This window comes from Rhinolophus ferrumequinum, chromosome 6, assembly GCF_004115265.2.
Source record: "Rhinolophus ferrumequinum isolate MPI-CBG mRhiFer1 chromosome 6, mRhiFer1_v1.p, whole genome shotgun sequence".
NCBI lineage: Eukaryota > Metazoa > Chordata > Mammalia > Chiroptera > Rhinolophidae > Rhinolophus > Rhinolophus ferrumequinum.
In genome coordinates, this window is record NC_046289.1 from 40,780,219 (window position 1) to 40,801,317 (window position 21,099).

The 21,099-nt window shown below is 37.0% G+C and overlaps 1 protein-coding gene across 5 annotated transcripts in view; it reads right to left on the minus strand.

Annotated features, from left to right (window-relative positions):
- The window catches only part of FRMD6 (FERM domain containing 6), a 73,326-nt gene that overhangs the window by 14,935 nt on the left and 37,292 nt on the right, over positions 1 to 21,099 (minus strand). For 3 of the 5 annotated variants that reach the window (XM_033108880.1, XM_033108878.1, XM_033108879.1), the window contains exons 3-9: positions 16,152 to 16,242; positions 13,135 to 13,238; positions 12,060 to 12,136; positions 9,699 to 9,885; positions 5,846 to 6,001; positions 2,577 to 2,642; positions 1,730 to 1,798 (exon numbers count right to left, since the gene is read on the minus strand). In XM_033108880.1, coding sequence (XP_032964771.1) covers positions 1,730 to 1,798; positions 2,577 to 2,642; positions 5,846 to 6,001; positions 9,699 to 9,885; positions 12,060 to 12,136; positions 13,135 to 13,238; positions 16,152 to 16,242 — 750 coding nt within the window. The remainder of the gene's footprint in view (positions 1 to 1,729; positions 1,799 to 2,576; positions 2,643 to 5,845; positions 6,002 to 9,698; positions 9,886 to 12,059; positions 12,137 to 13,134; positions 13,239 to 16,151; positions 16,243 to 21,099) is intronic. The other 2 variants (XM_033108883.1, XM_033108881.1) reach the window with 1 other exon arrangement.

Genomic DNA, 21,099 nt, shown 5'->3' on the forward strand with positions numbered 1-21,099 from the left:
TTGGCAAAGTTCCTTACAGTTATGGAATATTATGAATTCCTTTAACTTTGTTAATAATGAAGAGAGCAGCAGGACTACAAGAAGGAATATGCCAGACACAAAGATTCTTAGCTAGAGGGGAGAGGTAAAACAAAGATGGAGGCATATTTTAACTATATACTTCAAGTCGGTATGAAGTAATATGGCTTTGTGTAATTCAAACAGAGATGGAATTTTTCATCTCCAGACTTTTGATTTTAAAGAAACCACCGGCGGATTCCAATGCTAGAATGGTAATAACTGATACTTAATGAGCACTAAGCAGGTATTAACTCATTAATCCTCACAGTAAGTCTATGGGGGAGAACCAATTATCCCCAATTTAAAATGAAGAAACCAAGGAACAAAGAGGTTAAGTAACTTGCTCAAGGTCACACAGCTAGGCAGGGCTGCCTGGGCTGGCTAGGAGAAGAATTATCTGGTTTGTCAAAGTAGACTGTTAGTCTCCCACCCACATCTACAATCAAAAATTTCTAGGAGAGGACGACGAGCCCCCAAAATCTGTATCTTAAATGAGCTCCTCAGATGAGTCTGATGCACAACCACACTCAGGAACCACTGAGTCCGGGACCCTCAAAACACTTAATTTCATAAATGTATTTTATCACTACTTAACTTGGGACATGAAAGGGGCAAGTCGGGTAATAATTTGCTCACTTTCAAACAGTTCAGAACTTTTCACGAAGAGCTGGAATGAGAGACAGCCAGCGAGGAGGAGTCAGGTCAGGCCCCACTTAATGCATGTGTAAAGTGAAATCAGATTGAATTGTGCCCAAGTAATTAAAGTAATGTAAAGTCAGGAACAGGTTTTTTGACTTACAGGGCAGTGTGGAATCAGTGCCCAAATGCTATTTGGCAATATAGCTCTTTATTTACATAGGCCATCTTCCTTAGGGAGAGAAGCCCATGTGTACAAATCCTTATCTTCCTCCCTTCTCTGTGTGTTTTCTTCAGTAATTTCTGAACAAAGAAAAACTGTGGATTTTAATAACCATTAGATATACATATTATGAACTGTAATTTCTTGAACCCTACCAAAAAATGGATATAACTGGCAAAGGAGAGAAATAGCTAGAAAAAGCATGGATCTGCTCTAACACAAAAAAGCATCATTTTTAATATTCTAAAAATAAAAGTATTTTTCCTGTTAATTGCAGACCTTTCTTTATAATGATGAGTTTCAAAAAGTCAGATATTAATAGAAACATCTTTTTATATCACTCTTTATTCTTTGTTCAAAAAAAGTAACTTCTAAAAGAACTGGCCAACCCCCACACTAAGAATAATTTACCCTGTGATTACGGCTTTCTGTTTTGTAATCCCTCTGCTGTAGGCTTTAAAAAATAATTCTATCTGATTAACTCATCTTGCACTTTTGTCACATTTCTCCTGCAACTAGAATAGCTTAGGGTAGTATGGTGGAGACCAGACACACAAACTACAATTAATTAATTTCTTTTGCTATAAAATTTTTAAATTTTAGGTCCACTACTGATGAGTGACAAGGATTATAGCACATGCATAAGAATATAAGAAAGCTAGTTATCTTCACAGTCAACTTTAAAAAACATATATATGTGTCAACTTTTATGCCAGGGACAATATTGTTTTAAAACAACAAGAATCAACAAAAATCCAAACGAAAAAAACCAACGGAGTAATGTATTTTAGTCAGTTATTTGAAACTTACCACAAACACCAACTTTCCAACGTTTGTCCAGGGGAAATCATAAAGTAATTGTTTCTCTTCATCTAAATTCTGTGGAAAGAATTACAATGCATATAGACTTACTGATGAGACTGACAGACACTCTAAAATGGCTCTAATTTCTCTCCCAGAAAACTAACATACATTAATTAAAATCTGAAAGAGGTCCACAACTCTCTTTGGAGACATGCAGACAGTAATTAGGATTAGTGATACAATTTTGTAGCTTTCTTCTTTCGGCTTATCCTTAAATTTAAATAAAATGTCCAAAAGACTCAGACATTCGAAAGATAAGGCACTCAGACTTTCATAATTGTATATTTTGCCTACATCAAAGATAAGACGTCCTTATATTTTCCTAGGTCTCACACAAAGAGGCATTTTTCTCTCCCCTGTTGATGACTGTAGGATAACACCATTCCACCTACTTATCCAAGGGGCAAACTGTATCACAAAAGTGTAACGGAAATTAAAATGTCTGGCCAGGCTTTTTTCTTTACACAATTATAAATGTTCCAGAGGATAAAAGAAAATATTTAAAATCAATGACACACAAAGAAAAATGTTTGGATATTAACGATCTGTTAGTGATGAAGGTGGTCCACTCTCCGGCTTGTTGTTTTCTGTGCTAGAGCACTTATTACTGTCAAAGTTTAGACGGTATCACTTCGCCTCTCTCACATCCTCCATATCTGTGCTAGACAAATAGGAAGTAATGCCCAATCCGTGGCCAGAAATAGAACAGCAAACCTATCTCAGGACCACACAGGAATATTGTGAATGTAAGACATAGTGGATACTATTTGACACTTATTTGTCATTTACCAACCTGAAAAATCTGTATTCCCCGCATGGTCAATCCAAGAGTCAGAGAAGCTTCAATTTCCCGTTTATCCTGTAGGAATAAAATTGTATGAAAAAGTATGTTTTTCTTCTACACTGGACAATTCAGCACTCAAGAAAAGAAAAAGGAAGGTAAATTTCAGGACTGGAAAACTTTTCACTTCCAACAACTTTGTTCATCTTTTACATCCCTAGTTTCCTACAAGCTTTAAGAAAATCATGAGCACATAGTAAATCAATACTGGTATTATTATACTTTTTAAATCGCTGAGATTTCAGAGCATTAGTGTTTTCACTATGTTAAATACACTTTTATATGTGACAATACTCTAAATACTTACATTCTTGAGAACTCCAATAAACAAGATTATTTGTGCTGCTTTTGTATTTTTGTTTTTACCTTCCTATCTTATGCTTTATTTTTTCTCAGGTGTTTAAATCTTGAATCTAACATCCTGGTTATATTCTGAGATGTACTAGACTTTATCTGTTTCGAACTGGATAAATCTCTTAGCTCTGAAGCTAAAATTAGAGGCAAGCCTATATATTTCTCTCATGATACATAATAAAGCTGTAAACATTTTATATTAAGTTAGCTTGGAAAAAAAGTACTTAATTTTAAGAAGTTCAATTATTAATTGCCAATAATGACATGTTCTACCAGCTAAACAATAAACTGTAAAAAATAAGGAAACTACATAAGGAAAAAAATTGTACAATTAAGAATGTACTCAGGAATTTGGCCACATCCTTTAAGTGCTTATTTGTAATAAGTGAATACAAAATATGAGGTTTAAAATAAAATTACTAAGTGAATAAACTACCTTCATTATGAGATTTCTCAATAGAAACAATAAATGAATATGTACAGATCTTTATTACGTTCAGTGACAGTTTTCCCATGAACATAGCCAAGAAATATTTTTCGAAAATGCATCCTCACCTGGCATAGAAAAGAGAAGACATAGCCTATTTTCACTATTTGGACTATTTTTTTCCAACTGTGTATTTTACCACAAGAAAGGCACATATAGTACAGGTATAACAGGAGAAACCAACCTATCACTATGAGTTTAGGCCAATTTCCCTTTCAAGGCCATTCTGATTGCTTCCTGAAATAGGCTGTGCTCATAAAAATGCTGGTTGTGCATGTACGAGGTGTGTAGTACTGGAAACGGGGCACAGAATCTTTTTCCCCCAGAATGTTTCCTGTCCTCTGTCTACCTTACTTCCATTTTATAAGCAGGCCTGAAATGAAGCAGTTTTAATGGCTGCCACTTGATTTTTCCTAAGAATGAAAACTCTGCCCGTGCAGTAACATCACCCCACTTTGTTTAGTTACATCATCATTACTAATTATCTTCTTTTAAAAAGACAAGATTCATTTTCTATGCCATGTAGAAGTACCACACTTTAAGTAAATTTGAAAGATTAATTTTTGCACAAAAGATAAATTGGGGATATCTACTTCATTAAAGGATTCTTTCAAATGCTAAGCTTCGCTATCAAATAAGAAGTAATTAACATTTATTGAATATTCACTAACGTGCCAGGCACTCCACCTGGTTATTTCAGATTCATTATCTCACAGAATCTTCCCAACCTTGTGAAACGTATAGAATCATTCCCACTTAATAGATGGCCCAGGATTATAGTTATGTTTGCCTAGGATCTCAGTATTAATGAGTGGTGATGTAGGATTTCTATCTGATTCCAAAGTCACACTGTTTTCAATACATCATTAACACTTCCAATACATTTTAAAAGTATAAACTGGTTGTCAAACTGCAATTTATTTGCATTTTCTCAGATAAATTGAAGTGTCACAAATAAAATATCCTAAGGAAAACAAATAACTCAGTCCTTTAAGAATTTAGCTAAAGAGATCTTACGGAACTCAATTATGCCTTTCAAAGACGACAAGGCATTAACAATGCATCTTTTGGGCATGGAAGAGAGAAAAAAAATACCGTCCTTTGGTGCCTACGTTTTCTGAATCAGCCAGGAAGATCACCCACCAGTATATCCAAACCACAGTCCCATTTCCAGTGGTCTAGCAATGCCAATCCTACCACAAAGGGTGTGGTAGTGATAACAAGCATAATAACAGCAACCATAATGATAACAGCATAATGATAATGGGAGCAGCTTAACAATGCGCTTAATATATGCTGGGCACTGTCTGAAGCATCTTTCATCCGTTACCTTGTAAGTCTGCAATAAACCTCAAAAACAGGTATGCTACCGTCCCCATTTAATTACAGGGAAACTGGAGCCCAGCGAGGTTAAGTAACTTGCTTAAGGTCACTTAGTAAGAGGTGAAGTTGGGATTCAATCCCAGAAGTCCGGCCCAACAGACCACGTAGTGAACCATTTCACCCTGTTCGGTCTGAGAATATACATCTGAATATACGTAGGTGGGAAGTCAGGGGTTCTCGCCGAGGAAGTGACACTTGTGAAATAGAGACGAGTGGGCAGGGAGGGGGAAGAGAAGACAGAGACGACAACCAGGACTGTGCAATTGCAGATCCCAGGCCCAGTTCTTAATTGGGTGTGTGACCTCTGACCTCTGGGAAAATGAGGCCAGCACTACCCAGGACACAAAAGAGAGAACAAGCTTCAGGGAGGGAGGGAAGCAGAGTTCCGTGGTGAAAGCACACAGGCTCTGTCTTCAGTAGACCTAGGTTGAATCGTGGCTCTGCCAAATTACTAGTTTTGTGGTTTTTAGATTGTTCCCAAGTCTGTAAAATGAAGATTATAGTTTCTACCTTACTGTTGTGAGGATTTTAAGAAAAGGATAAATATAAAGTATGCCCCCATAAACACAGTGCTTAATAAACACTAGCTGTTGTGGTGATGTCCTTGTTATTAATTGATACAATGTAGGTATGACTTCACTTTGAGGAATATTAAAATTACTGATCGAACAAGTTGCCAATGTTAACTCCCCTAGGCAGAAATGCCGATGTGGGAAGGAGAAAACTATTTCTTATCACTGAAAAGCCAGATTCACAATTTGCAGCCACTTGCTATCTCAGTATTAGGGCCATTAAAACAACACAGCTTCATCCTGCTCCCAGGCCCAAGGGAAAAGCATCATTGACTCCAACACTGACCTATGATGACAAACAGCGGGTCACATGAAACACCATTAAAAGCTCCTTAAAAAGTGAAATGAGAACTTTAAATAAAAGCTTCATCTGATGGCGAAGGTATTTTTTTCTCAGAAGCTGCAGAATCACTGCAGTTTTGTACCTTATACAATCTGTAGTAATGAACGGCGACGTCATCCAGTCGGACAGCCTCTTTGATATATTTAAGATGAGCCTCGGAAGCTGTCAGTGCAAACTGATCTTTGTGCATGTTTGGAATGTGCTTCAGGATGTAGTCCTTCCCTCTCTTGGAAACAACCTGTTGGAACACAATGGGTGTGCAATGCAACATTTGTTGGAGGGATGTGAGTACTACCCTCACCCCTAAAACAGCGAAAGGACAGGGACCTAAAGTAGGCCCTGTAAACTGGCTAATTCCTATCAGAAAATTCCCACTTTTATGGTGTGCACCATTGGTTACGTTACCAGGCTGAACCAGCTAATACTAGAAGCAGCAAAGTCAATATAGTGTTGCATATCTAAGAAGAAAAACCACAAGAAATGGGAAAAATATGTTTCTTGGCTCTAAACTCACCACCAACAACAATAAAAAAAAACCATGCAAACTTGCAAAATTTTATACACACCATTTGGTTATACTTGCAAAATTATTGGTACCGTGAAATCCATCCCCTGTCAGCACATCTTCAGGTTCTGGGTCCTACTTAAACCTCTTCTAAAATTATAACCCCAGAGTGGGAAGTTCTAAATGTTAATCAAAAGAAGACAGAGAAACTGCAAGGAATTCTCTGAAACATGTTTGGGTTTTGCATAAGAGGCTGATATGAACACCCTATTTGAATACTTATGAGAAAACAATTTCTTTCATATAGTCATTGCAATTCACTGTGGCTTATATTTTAATCAGATAGTAGCCCAAGCTTTTAGATGTCAAAAACATAGTGTATCTGGGAGCTGCAGGCTAAGAGAAAGATGTTGATTGAAGGTCCGAGCGGATTTCATAGGATTATAAAATATGGAAAGAATTATGCAAAGTGAACAAAAAGAATAGTGTTTAAAATCATCAGAATAAAAAATCAGATAATTTTTAGTTTTAAAATGTTTTTATAGACACCGACATTTTGTTTCTCCCTATCGAATGAAACATGATAATTATTGGCCAATTATCAAGTTTTGCTGAGAATTCAAATTACAGACTTTTCTTTCTAGATGCCTTTGATATGGAGATCATCTAAACCAGTACTTTAATCTTTTTCAGGTCAAAGAATACACAGAAACTACTTATAAGGTTACTGAAGTAACCTTATCCCCAGGATTGAGGACACTACTATCTCGCACTCTGGATCCCAAGGCACACTGATTGGGAAGCTCTGATTTAAACGACCGAGGTTCAGTGAGTACCCAATGGCAACTAGGGAATGTAAATACCCTAGTATTTACATTGGTCCAACAGATACTGACATGTAAAAGCTTGACACCTTTTGTGGTTTCCCTTCAACAACTGAAGCATCGTCAATAAAAACTTACACTTAGCATCTCAGTGTCACATGCTAAAGAAACAGGGAAGATTAAGTTTATGCCTGTCCCTTAGAACATACTCAGAAACAGTTTCCTGGCAGATAAACGGATCATGTGAAAATAAGATGTAAAACACATACATGCAGGGTCTTACTGAGCCCAGAGGAAGGGTCCTGGGCACCTGGCGGCCTACCCAGAGGGAACCACACCTGAGCTGAGTCTTGGAAGACGAGCAGGAATCAGCCAGGTGAAACAGGGAGAGGGGCTTTGCGGGGTAAAGGAACTGGAGGAAGAAAGGGCAGTAGTATGAACCAGCCCAGGAGGTGTGGAGACACAGAACTGCTGGACCTGACCACAGCATAACATTCAAGGTGCAGGACCATCAGAAAGGCTGGCAGGGACCACATCCTGGGATGTGTCTCAGTCATGCTCGGGAACCTGGCCAGGTGACGGGAAGCCCTTAAAGGTTTAAATCAGACGCACAATCAATGCATCTGCAAGCTGTGGTGTAAAGACCATCCACAGTGATGGAGCTGAGTGCTGAGGAGGGCTGGAACCTGGAAATGGGAGGAACAACGGTGAGGAGGGGACACAACAGGCATTTACGAAGTTAATAATAAAACTACAAGAGAATTTTATTTCTTAAGCTGGGTGATGCGTAATCAAGCGTTTATGTTAGAGGATGTTCTGGTTGACTGGATGGGGCAGAGAGAAAGAAGGGTGATAAGGAGAGTTCTGTATGACGCTCAAGTTTCTGGGTGAGCAGGTGGAAGGCAGGGCCACTAGCTGACATTAGGAACACAGAAGTAGAAATACACAGAATGGAGATGAGAAGAAGATGAATTTGATTTGGCACATTTTGAATTTGACATACCGATTGGTAAACAGCTATCTTACCAACACAGGGGAGAGAAACATTTGGAAGTTGCCAGCATGTAAGTGGTTATTAAAAGCAGTCATTTGGACGAGGTCACCCAAGGATGTGAGGGGTTAAGTGTCAAACGTAGCCGAGAAATTCAGGAAAAGAAGTGAAAAGTGTCCACTGGATTTGGCAATGTAAAGGTCACTGGTGACCTTAGAGACAGTGTCATGATGGGGAAAGAAGGCAGATGGAACTGGCTTGAGGAGTACATGTGGGAAGTAAAGAAGCTGGAAAATCAAACCTACATTATTTTTTCTAGAAGCTTTACTGAGAAGGGAAAGCGAAAGAGGCATCTCCTTTCCCTTTCTCCTTTCTTTCCTGAGGATGGAGCGATGCAAACCAAACATATGTTCTGGTTGAAGAAGAGCTAGTCTGAGTAGAGGCTTGAGATACAGAAGAGAGAGGAGTTCTAGCTAAGACCTGGAAGAAGGATGGGAACAGATATGGACAGGGTGGGTGGGCAAAGGACAGGTGAGACAGTTCCTGCTGGAATAAATTTTCCTGCTGAAGTAAGGGGGTGGTTCCCTTCTTGGGAATGAAGGAGATGGCTGTCAGAGCAAGGAGTTTACTTATACCGAGGGTCCCTGAGTTACAATGGTTCAACTTATGATTTTCTGACTTTACGATGGTGCAAAAGCAATACGCATTTAGTAGAATCCGTACTTTGAATTTGGAATTTTGATTTTTTTCCCAGGCGAGCGATGTACAGGACGATACTCTCTCGTGACGCCGGGCAGCCGCAGGGAGCTGCAGCTGTCAGTCAGGCACGCAACCACGAGGGTAACAATGACACTCTACAGTGTACTTACTGTGTTACCAGCGTTTTTTCAGTTCGATGCTTCAAAGATTCTCCAGGCTGTGCTCAGGCTTTCAGCTGTGTTCATTAATGCTGGATACCCATACAACCATTCTTTTTCACTTTCAGCATGGTATTCAATAAATTCCATGCACTATTCAACACTTTATTATAAAACAGGCTTTGTGTTAGCTGATTTTGCCCAACTGTAGGCTAACGGTAGTGTTCTCTGAGCATATTTACGGTAGGCGAGGCTCAGCTATGATGTTTGATAGGTCAGGTGTATTGAATGCATTTCATCTTATGACATTTCAACTTACAACGGGTTTATTAGGAAGTAACCCCATCATAAATTGAGGAGCACCTGTATTTGTTTTCTCAGCACAGGGAAAGCTGTGAATGATCTTACCTTTTAAAGAGTAGTGTTTTTCTCCCTTCAAATGGGGAGAAATCCTGCTCAAATTAAGAGTAAATGAGATCAAACCATGCAAATGCCAAAAAGAAGACCGGCAAATTCCAAGTTCCACCTTATTTACAATGGATAGCCGTCCTCTCCTGCATGAACTATATACGCTGACCAAGTCTATCAGAGCTCACGTGTACCATACTCTCAAGAGTTAACTTTACATTTGGGCATCATAAAAGGTTGCACTGGCCACCAAACATCTGGGTTCCCATCTCTGGAAGCAACATGAGTAGGAACACCATGAACTAGGAACGTGCAGAGACAACGCTTTAAGATCTGGAAACAGTGCCTACCCAAGATGGGAAGTAAGCCTCCGGCTCAAAGTATTTTCCGTAGTGCTTGTTCCTTTTGAAGTTCCCAAGATCAGCCTGCAGGGCAAAGGCGGCCAGCAGGAAATAGGCCTCCTCTCGGAGCACACACTGAGAATGGAGAACTTGTTTTCTCAGGTGCCAGTAGTAATAGTATCGTGCGGCTCTGTCACTAGGAAAATAAAAGAAAACAGAACTCACATTTTGAGGGAACAATCCAATGGCATGTAAACAGAACCCAAATCCTGCTATCCATCTGGTGACAAGAGCTCTTCTGTTGGCTCGTTCCTCCTCCATCCTCCCCGCTCATGCAAACGGGGAGGTTGTTGCTGCCTGCTGCCTCACCGAACTACCCAGACTGCAAAAATAACATTTCCTAAGGCCCGGAACATTGGATTCATTCAGAGAAGGGAAAAAAGGTCCGAATCACTCCACTTTAATATGGTAACTAGTTCATTGAACAAGTATTACAATAGAAACCTAGGCATTTGTTGTTTGTATTAAAATAATTTTGTTACAATATACTGCACACAGAACACATTAAGGACAAATCTGAGGGGACAATCCTGGCTTGAACATTTTGCTATTATTTTTTGTTTTTTTTCAGCTGAGCACATTACAAATACTTGAAGGCCCTTTTAAAAATCTTTTTGTTTATATGACCATCTAGAAAAAAATTTAACTATAAATGGAGTGTTTTTTTTCTCTCAGAATGAATGAACTGAAAAATGCTTTCCTTAAATCTTTTTTTTTTCCTCATTAAGTGGGTATTACTTTATGGGTGTGTTTCTACGAGCACATGTTATGACAACCATGATACTTCTCAAAAATGGAAATACTAATAGTGCAGTCATTACAATCTGTTGAGGTCAGAAATAACTATAGTCCCCGTTAAATATATTAAGAAGCGCTGACTGGGGAAAAACTATGGTCAAGTTCTAAAAGATGTCACAGGCAAATAGGACGCCTTTGTGATCAAAGCAGAAATGCAAGAACAAAAGTGTGTGTGTGTTGTGTGTTGTGTATTGTGTATTTCATGAGCTTATTTGCCTCCCAATTATTTTAGGTTGAATGTTTACCCTAGATTCATAGCTCATTAGTTGATACTAAAAACATACAGGTTTATTTTAACCAAGATCGTGCTTAAGTATGAAGAGTTTAAAAATAAAGCATTTATGTAATTTTTCCCCCTTGGGACAGAGTACTTTCCAGAGCACTTCTGCTTATACTGCTGACCACACAGTGTTTGGACTAGTTCATCCCTGGGGAAAAGGGCAGAAGTATAGGGATAAATTAAACATTCATTAGCCCCAGCGGGTTAATTAGTGGCTAAATAATATATTTTCCTTCTTTCTAGTGTATTCCACACTTAGTAGGTAAATTGAGTAAAAATTTTATATAAACTGGGAATAATTAAAAAGTTTCTCAACCTTTTGAAAAATTCTTTATGGACTAATAGTTTTAACTTTTTAATTTTAATGTGGCAATAATGTAAATATTAAGAGAGAATCTCACATATAACTCATTAGCCAAATGTCTCTTTGTGTCTTTTACATGGGGTTTCTCAAAGCTTAAAAATAAATAAATAAAACACAGAGTTCACATTCCTAGTATTTCCTCTAAGCCAACAAAATCACCTCTGAAAGTTCCCAGCACTGAGTCCTCCTAATCAAATGATAAAATGAGCTTTTGAAATAGTGAGTTTTGAGTTTGTATCATGAGCATAGAATTGTTCATGCCACCACCTCCAGAAAAAGAATCAATTACCTGCCCTTGCCAAACTGCATCTAAGATTCTCACAGGATAATTCCATTGGGTGTAATCTTAGCTTTAAAGCGACTGCCAAGAACAGAAGCAAGACCCCAAGGTGAAAAGAAAACCAGGCTACGTCAACACGCATGCACTGTTATAGTATAGTGTTCTTGCTGCTGCCCCATGCCCCCACCCACCACCGGGGAACAATATAATCCTTTAATCAATTTCTCCACTCTTCACAAAATGCTAGTTCCTTCTTGAACAAAATATCCTTTTGGTGACTGATTTGTTTTTGAACATGTGGAGTATAGAAACTGTGAGCCACTGACATTATTAACATTTTCATCAATAGTCTAACACGATCATTTATTCATTCGACAAATATTTATTGAGGGCATACTGTTCCTCTGTTGTAGGAACTGAAGATACATGCAGAAAGATTTTTAAAAAATCAAAAATCCTGCTCTTACAGAACTTATAGTCTAGCAGGTAGAGATAAACAATACATACTGGTACTTTATTTGGCTTATTTATGTTAGAAAAGGAGTGCGAGGGGGGATGAAAGTGTAGAGTCTCTCCCTGTCCTCATACCTGATCAATCTGCCATTTTCCACATAGTACTGCACTCTGAAGTGGATAATCATAGGAGGTCCAAATTGGTCAATACCCTAAAACAAAGACACATAAAAAGCAAATTATTTTTAGTTGCTTCAAAAATGGATTTCAAAAGTAACAAAATTCCATTATTTACAAGATACTTTTTAAACACTGAAAGGTTTTATCTATTTCTAATGAGTGGGGCCTTACAATGGGTAGACGGTTGTCTCATAGGGATACCAGGTTCATGCCAAAGCAGGAAGTTATACAGCATCATCACTGTATCTGATACTCATTCACTGTGATGCCAATGGCAACATAAGGGAAGATAAAAATAAATGCCAGTGGAAATTTCTAGCTGAGCTCCAGCTCCTCTCTCAGCTCTGTCCCCTGTGGTGACCATTTGCTCCTCATTATAAATGTTCTCTTGTTCCTCTGACATTCCACATACCAAATTCTAATATGCTGTTTGTTTATTTAGACATTCAAGTTCCTTGGCTTTGAAGTAGCCTTCCAGTGTGTTCCAAGAATTCTTAAATACTAATTGGAGGGTCTAGAATGAGACACTAAGGATTTATTCCTGACTTACCAGGGTGATCCTGAAAACACTAGGTAAATTCCCTGTGAATTCTCCCCCATGTAAATAGAATTGATGTTTACTAAATAAAGGCACCAGAACAATAAAGTAACAAAGTATCACATATAAGGATAGTAAAAGTAGACTCAAAAATTGCTAATAATATTTAGAACATTAGTTTCGACAACTAACATAGCCACAGAAGAGGGACATGTACTTTTTCCAAGCTTTACATTTCAAAACATTATCTCAAGGTTACTAACAAGTTATTACTCAACATTACTTAAATAGATATCCAAAATGTACTGTTATATGCTACAAGCTATTAATACTTCACTAATGTAGCATTTCAGAACTTATATAATTCATTTCCCTTTCCCATTCTCTACTGTATAAATAAAATGTGGTTTAAGGTATTTCTCTAATATATATAATAGCTAAAATAAATCTTTTGAAAAATCAAAATAGTTTTGCTCATAAATGTAATCTCACCCAAGTGACTTCGTATTGTCGTACCTTGCTGGCCTCCTTCTTCCATTCTTTTGGACAATACTTATAAAGCTTTTGTGACAACTCCATATACACATGTTCGTTATCTGCACATTGAAAAAAAAAGGAGACAAGATGATTTAAAAAATGTTAGGTTTTTTTTAAAAGAAAATATAAAAAGCAACAGGTTTTTTTTCAAAGCCTCAAGATTTTGTGAATGTACTCTGAATTCACATACTACCAAGAAAATGCAACAAGATATTAAAAAATAAAAAGTTTTGTAGGCTAGACATTCTTTATGAATTATTTTGCTTTTGCAGAAAACATGCTATTAAAAATATGCAATATTTAGAAGAAATGTTTCCAACTTTTGCTTTTACTTAGTTTCTAGGATCATTACATATAGCTTACAGTCTATCCTCTAACACTGTGGGCATTACTTGGTCTTACAAAAACACGCATTTATTTAGCTCACAGACTCTTCCCAAAGGTGCAAAATAATGAAACAGTACAGAATCACCATCTTAATTGCTGTATATAAAATTAGAGAACATTGATGATAACCGCCCATTTCCAAGGGAGGAGCCTGACCCATGCTTTGTGAAGAATAGTCTATTTCTTCTTTGTGTTCTCTGCGTAAAACACAGCAGGACAAAATGATAAACCATCATTCACACTGCCTTTGGGATTGATCTTGTGGGAAGAGAAGAAGAACCTTATGCAAAACAAGAATGAATGCCAAAATATTTCTTCAAGGAAATGATGTTCTTAAGATGAACAGAGAATGAGGCTGCTAAACCTCCACGTAAAAATGATCTGAATATGTGAAAATAAGCTACTAAAAAATATAAACATTTTCATATTTCCCAAATCTTTTAAGAGAGATTTATTTTACAAGAAAAATCTTCAGCATTCCTATCTTGTTCAAAGTTTTAAATCTTTTTTTTTTTTTTTTGTTAAAGTATATTTCTTTTTCTCTAACCCTCACTAAGGGGGGAGGCTCCTGGAAAGCTCTGCATAAAAATGTACTCATTTTGGCAGGGAAGTGTGTCTCTCTGACCACTCCAAGGATAACATACTTGACGACACTGTTGCTCCTGACTAAATGTTGGCATTTAACTGGAAAAGTGCCATAACCGAACAGGAATGGTAAAGCTAAAGCTACTCCTTGTCTATAAATGGCAGTATTAAGTCAACCAATTTGAATGAAAGGGATAAGAAAAAGGTCCCAGAGACAAAAAAAAAAAAAAAAAAAGCTTCTTAAATTCACCTATCAGATCAACTAACACTATCTTCCATCTCTCATATGTCACTGATTAAACATGAAATGGACAAGACCAGACAACTTTCCTGTTGAATCTGATTTGTTTTTGGCTTGAGTTTCCTTCTGAAGAAGCAATATAGTGAAAAAACTGAGACTGTTCACCATAATAGTACATACATATTTTAAACTACCACTATGTCTCTACCATCTGACAGTTTGACCAGAGCTTTATACTTTAAAAATTCTTAAGCACAAATCAATCTTGCAAAGCAGGTGGCACAGTAATTTCCATTTGGCATGTGAGAAAACTGAAACTGAGAGTAGTGAAGTGACACGTCTAAAGCCACACAGCTAGCTAGTGGTAGAACCAGAATTAGAATCAGGTCATCCAATTTCTATTCCAATGTTCTTTCGCCATATTACAATCTCTCTTTTAAAAAGAGCATCTTAAAAACTCTTATTTTGAAACCTAAGGAAGCTGTAAACTGGTTTTATTTGACTGACTTGTTGAACAACAAAGATCAACTGTCTGGCTGTAGCTGTAGTAAGAAGAAGGAACTTTGAGTATAGGATCAAAGTCAAGTTGTTTAGAAACTATGGGGCATCTTATTCCTCCCAGACCCTTTCTTGAAAGAATGACTAAGGCATTTCTAATGCAAGGATGGAGCTGAGCATTTGTGTTTTCATTGCTTTAACTATCACAGGAAGAAACTGAAGAGCAAAGGGTTGTTGATTCATCGGTTGCTGAAGTGTTCCCTGCTCCATGCTCTCTGGCCTCGCCTAAAAAGACAACTGGAAACAGTTCATGTTTTGAAGAAGAACGGCCTTGTTTACCAGTTGATCATGATATATTTTCCCACCTGACAGATCTAAGCATCTTATCGTACTAACCAGATTCTCAAGATATCATAAGCCCTTAAATATAAACAAATTCCAGTAGCAGAAAATTCATATTCAGATATAAAAGGTAAAAGCGTTTCACAAAAAGTCTCCTTGAAAAACTGAGCAAAGATATGAAAGGTTTCTGGCATCTAGAAGACTAAGTTAGAAAAATGTGAAAATATGATTTGAAAAAAGAAAGCTTATAAGGAATAGCTATAGGTAAAACTCTGGGAACTTAACTCTGACTAAGGTATTATGGGGTGAGAAAGCTTATATGAAGACCTTTACTTGAAAATCTTTTGCACATAAAGTACACAGAAGAAACTGATCCCGTATCTCAAAATCATATACTCTGACTGGAAAAAAAAAGAAGGGGAAAGGAGGGAAAAACACAAAATAAGACTAAATTACAGATCACCTTGTTATATAGTTAATAGCAAGTGAATCTGAATAGAGGAGAGTCAGTTTTATCATGTCTAAATTCCTCTTAATGTCACAAATTATAATACAAATTAAATTACAAAAACATCCAAGCTAATTTCCTACTAGCTCCAGCTGTTCCTCTGTGCAAGGAAACCAAAATCAAGCTTGGTTCATTAAAACACAAAAGAGCAAATACATAAAATCCAGACTCCTAAAGAGGAAGCAATTTTTAAGTTCAAACTATATAAATATATGACCTAAAATCTGAATCTTACAGGAAATACATAGAATTAATTTTAAAAATGAATACTAGACTAAAAATAATGACCAGTTTATGGGTATTTTCACAATCACAATTTTATAACATACGCCCAATTTAAGTTACAGCTATAAAATGTCATTTCCTTAGGGATGGTTGGCTAAATCCATCAGAGATGGAAATAAGACTTACTCTGTATAACACTCAGTCCAAAGAGGTGACAGTCCTTTAGCCTGAGTAGATCACACACCTGGACCAGCAACTGATGACACAGGATTTTAACCTGTAGGAAAAAGACAAAACAAAAAACACAACTTGAGATAATAATTCAACCAAGTCCACACAATGAACCACAACTGGGCAATTGAATGTATCCTAAATATATTCCTTGAAAGGACAAGCTGACATTAGCAAAACAACTGCTGGTTTATGAAACTCATTTACTTTAATCTGTGGCTGTGTTTCAAGAATGATTATCACAATACAAATTTTTACAACATTGTAATAAAGTCCCAATGCAATCTTGTACAAGACTCATAAATCTTAGAATACATGGAGACAACGCCTCAGTCTATACCTATAATGCATGATAAATTTTCCTGAAGGAACCCAAAACAGCCTACTCAGATTATAAAAGGAATGAATTTGGCAACTACCTTTATAAGGAAAGTATTCCTCTTGATGGTCTAAGCAAAATACTTGATGGCCACTGTTCAATGTATTAATTCCTAGCTCTTAGTTATCTTAATTAATCATTTTACTGTCGTATCTTTTAGGTACCTAAACCAGGTTCCTTTTCTGAATTTTAGTATAATTCAAATATCATAAAACCATATTGATTTGGAACAAGACAAATTATTCTGAAAAGTCACAAGCTGAATGATAAAATAGCTTTTAAAATATACAGTTTTAAGACTTCTCCAATGTTTAATGAAGTGTTTTGGGGGATAGTAAGTCTGCTGACTCTGCCTTGTAGAATTCAGAATCCTAAAGCTTATTAGAGTTGAGACTGACTTTGAGAGACCATACAGGACAATTTCTTCATTTTATAGAAGTAGAAAATAGAATCTGGACAGCTTCAAGTCATGGAGCTAGTTGTGGCAAAGGCAACAACTCACAACTTTGCTCATTTGTGTATTATAACATTTTTATATGTGCACATTAAAATGTGTGCAATATGACAGTTTATCATTTTACTTATGCATAGTACGCATGGCATTTCCCCTCTCATTTGTACTGTAACTTGCAAATTCTGTCTTCAATGATAATGGTGCCGGTTAATTATAAATTCTAATTAGTTAATTCTGAATTAATGACTTTTTATCAGACCTTAATATATAACTCAGATTCGGAATAAAATAAAAACACACCGAGATTCCTCGATAATTGAAAGTTAAACAATTCAGAATGGTGATAATGACAAGTGGAGTAGGAAAAACAGCTTTACTATTCTTTTCCATATTGACTACTAAATGGCAACTAATCTGAAGCACCTTATCCACTGGGAAGTGCAAAAAGTTTTCAGGTAAGGCCAAAGTAGCACCAATTCAGCTGGAACTCAGCGAAGCTGCGACAGTGTCTTTTTTAATATTCAGGACATAGAGTAGGCACTCAGTACATGTTTGATGAAGGAAATCCCGGAGTCTGATTTCCCTGTGGCCTCCTCATCTTCGTTCTTTTCCACGACTACAGACCAATCCCTGACCCACTGAGCACATCATTTTATCCATGTGTCATTCAAACATTTAGGGAAAATGTGTTCATGCAAACCTACCAACACCACTGGGAGGACACACTTGCCAGTGGGAAATCATTACCATCATCCATTAAAAAGACTTTGGATTTTGAAATCTGTATTACCATAATTCCACTTTACAAATAAGTTAAACAACGATAAAGGAAAAAGTATCACATGCTATATAAAACTGAACTATATTCTACAAGTTTGAGACTTAAAATGTCATACAGTCCAGGGCACCTTAAATCCTTAGTTTTGCTCGTATTTGAAAATGTCATAAACAAAGCACTCAGGATAAAACGTGATAAAAAGTTAATGGAAAACCATGAACTGTATATAAAATAAACTATGTTGTACTGTGTAACTGTTGTTCAAATAATGCTGTACATTTCCTCCATACCTCCCACATAATTATTATTAATCTGCTAGTGTAAATCAAGTATTTGGAGCCTACTGCTAAAGTTCTTTAACAACTATCAAGTAAGTACAATGTTCTTGTTGAAAAACTGCAATTAAGTAAGGCTATTGCTCTGAAGTTGTACCTGCTGTGAAAACAAGCTTGAGATTTTTGTATTGGCGTATTATGAGTCTCTAAGGCTACATTTTAGCGGATTGTGAAATTTTTCAAGTTCTTTAATCTTCAGGAGCAACTGGAACTTTAAAAAGTGCTATAGAGTATGAAGTATTAAGAGGAACAATTAAAGCGTTATCTAAAAATATACTCTATAGGGAACTTTTCAATAAAAACAGCATTTAATCCTAAATGTCAATGGTTTGTTATTGAGCAAGAATGTTTAAACTATGTCCCAGGAAAAAAGAACTGTTCACGCTATTCTCAGTGAAGAGATGTAAGCTCTTGGCCACAATTTCTATCACTCGAAATTTTTGTGGCTCTTACATTTACCATGATTTTATTTCCAAAATCTTCCAAGTTTCCAGAGTTAATATTTATCTGATGATTAAAATCACTTAAAACAGCCCATTTAGTTCAACTCATGGAGAATTCCGAATAACCAAAACACTAAATTTTCCCTACAATAACCAAAACACTAAATTTTCCCTACACGCAGAAAGACAACATTCTATCAATTACACTTGTTAGGGAACAAACTTTCTTTGTTTACAAAGTATTTATAATTGATGGGAAAAAAAAAATGAAATAATTAATGAAATAGTTTTTGCTACAGTTAATTTGTTCTCTACAACTCCACAAATACCAACGGCTATTTTCTGAGTACAAAAATAACACAAACACTTTGGCAACCGTGATCTGGTTTCCTAGTGGTGAAGGTCGTCCATCCGACTTAACCCTGTCCGTCCCTGCTTTGGTACCATGGCTTGCCAGAGAGGAGTGTGGACGCAGCAAGGGAGTCTACATGCCCTGGAATAAGAACAGGCCTACATGGGGTTCAGACTCTCCATCTGAATCTCATTAACAGAGCACCCCAGTGAAATGAGCAAACAGCTCAAAGAAATGAAAACAAGAGCTACTCTATGAAGTGCTCACTTACTGAGCAATTCTCAGGTGCCAGGCACTGCAATAAGCACTGTATACACCTTACCTTTCAATCCTCGCAAGGTCCCTGTGAGGAGAGTAATAAGATTACCTCCACTTTATAGATGAGGAAACTGAAGCAAAAAAACTAATTTGCCCAAGATTGCAGAGTCAGTCATGGAGTAGTGATTTCTACCAAGGTCCCTCCTAATCATGATATTAATACGTATATGGCTTTGCAGTCCATGCTCACAGTCCCGGCAATCCTGTAAGAATTACACTAATTTTGCAAAAGAAGGGAAATGAAGAAGTATAAAATTAATCTCTGAGAAAGGAAATAAAATAATAATACCATGTTTTCCCGAAAATAAGACCTAACCGGAAAATAAGCCCTAGCAGATTTTTCAGGATGACATCCCCTGAACATAAGCCCTAATGCGTCTTTTGGAGCAAAAACTAATATAAGACTGGGTCTTATTTTTGGGGAAACATGGTAGCAGCTATTACATACGTGTCGGGAATTATGCTATATGCTAATCCTTGATTCTCACAACCATCCTGTACCATAGTCACTGTTCCCATTTTATAAATGAAGATGTTGAAGCTGAAAGAGTTTTAATGAACTTTCCAAAAGTCATTAAGACATGGGATTTGAATTCAGGTCTGTGTGTTTTAAGTACATTCATGTCTTTTCACTATCAGATGGCCCCTCAATTATTCTTCATAAGGGAAGGCAGAAGGAAGCTAATTTAAATCAAACGCCTACTATGTGATAGGTACGGGACAAGTTGCTTTTACAAGGAGGAAGCTGAGTGAGCTTAAGCAACTTGTCCAAAGGTCATAAAACTAGTCAAGCGTAGAGTCAAAATATGAATAATCTCAGGACATTTCTGAACAACAGTGATGATAATTATATTATCGCTACTAACAACAACCAACCTTTATTTACATTTACTATGGATCATGTACTGGTCTGAAGGCTGGGCCACTGACTTAATGCCCAAAACACGATCCAGTAAACAGAGTCTGTGGAGGTAAAGAAACGAGGTGGTGCTGCCATAAAGGCCTCTGCTGCCTGGCTTAAGAGTTCCAAGCACACACAGCGCCTGTTTGGGGGAGCTTGTTAAAGGCAGAGTCCTGTGTCCTACCCTCGACTCCCCACATCAGCATCTCCAAGGAGTGGAGTACAATGGGCTAAATATTTAACGAGCTCCCCAAATAATTCTGCTGGACATTAAAGTTTTAAAACCACTGATCTACAAGAAAGGATTGGCTATCTTCCAGTCTGGTCTCCATGATTACCTTCCTCACCTGCGATTTTAGTACAAACGAATTTCTTTGAAAACTACAGTCAGTTCTTAGCATTCCTCATGAAGTCAGTTTAGACTTCCTTCCACTTACCTGAGATCAGCAAGGTTTTGTTCCATAACCTGTATGTGTGTATACACACACACACGGACACATGTGTGTGAAAAGACAGAAATGGAATTGAGAGAAGCTTCTTAAGTAAATCAAGAAACTGTGGTGATTGTCAGAATAAAGCCAAAATAATTATGGTAATAAGCAGAAACTTTTACTAGCTAAACTTTTTAATGGGGCTATTTAAATGCCATATATATGCCATATATATTCAGTGTAACATTTAGAAATATTCTTTTATAAAACAACTGGGTTAAAAATATAGTAACATATAGCAAAAAAAAATAAAAAACACACACACAAAAAATCTAATTCAAGACATGCACTAAGGCAATTTTTTCCTTAATTCCATCACAATATAATCAGTGAAAGAATATGAAAGGTGGCAACAGGGCGAGGGGTTGAAAAATGCTAGGCATGATATTGATCACCATAAAATTCTTTGGCAGGCTCCACCAAAGCTAAACATATGGATACCTCGGGGTCCA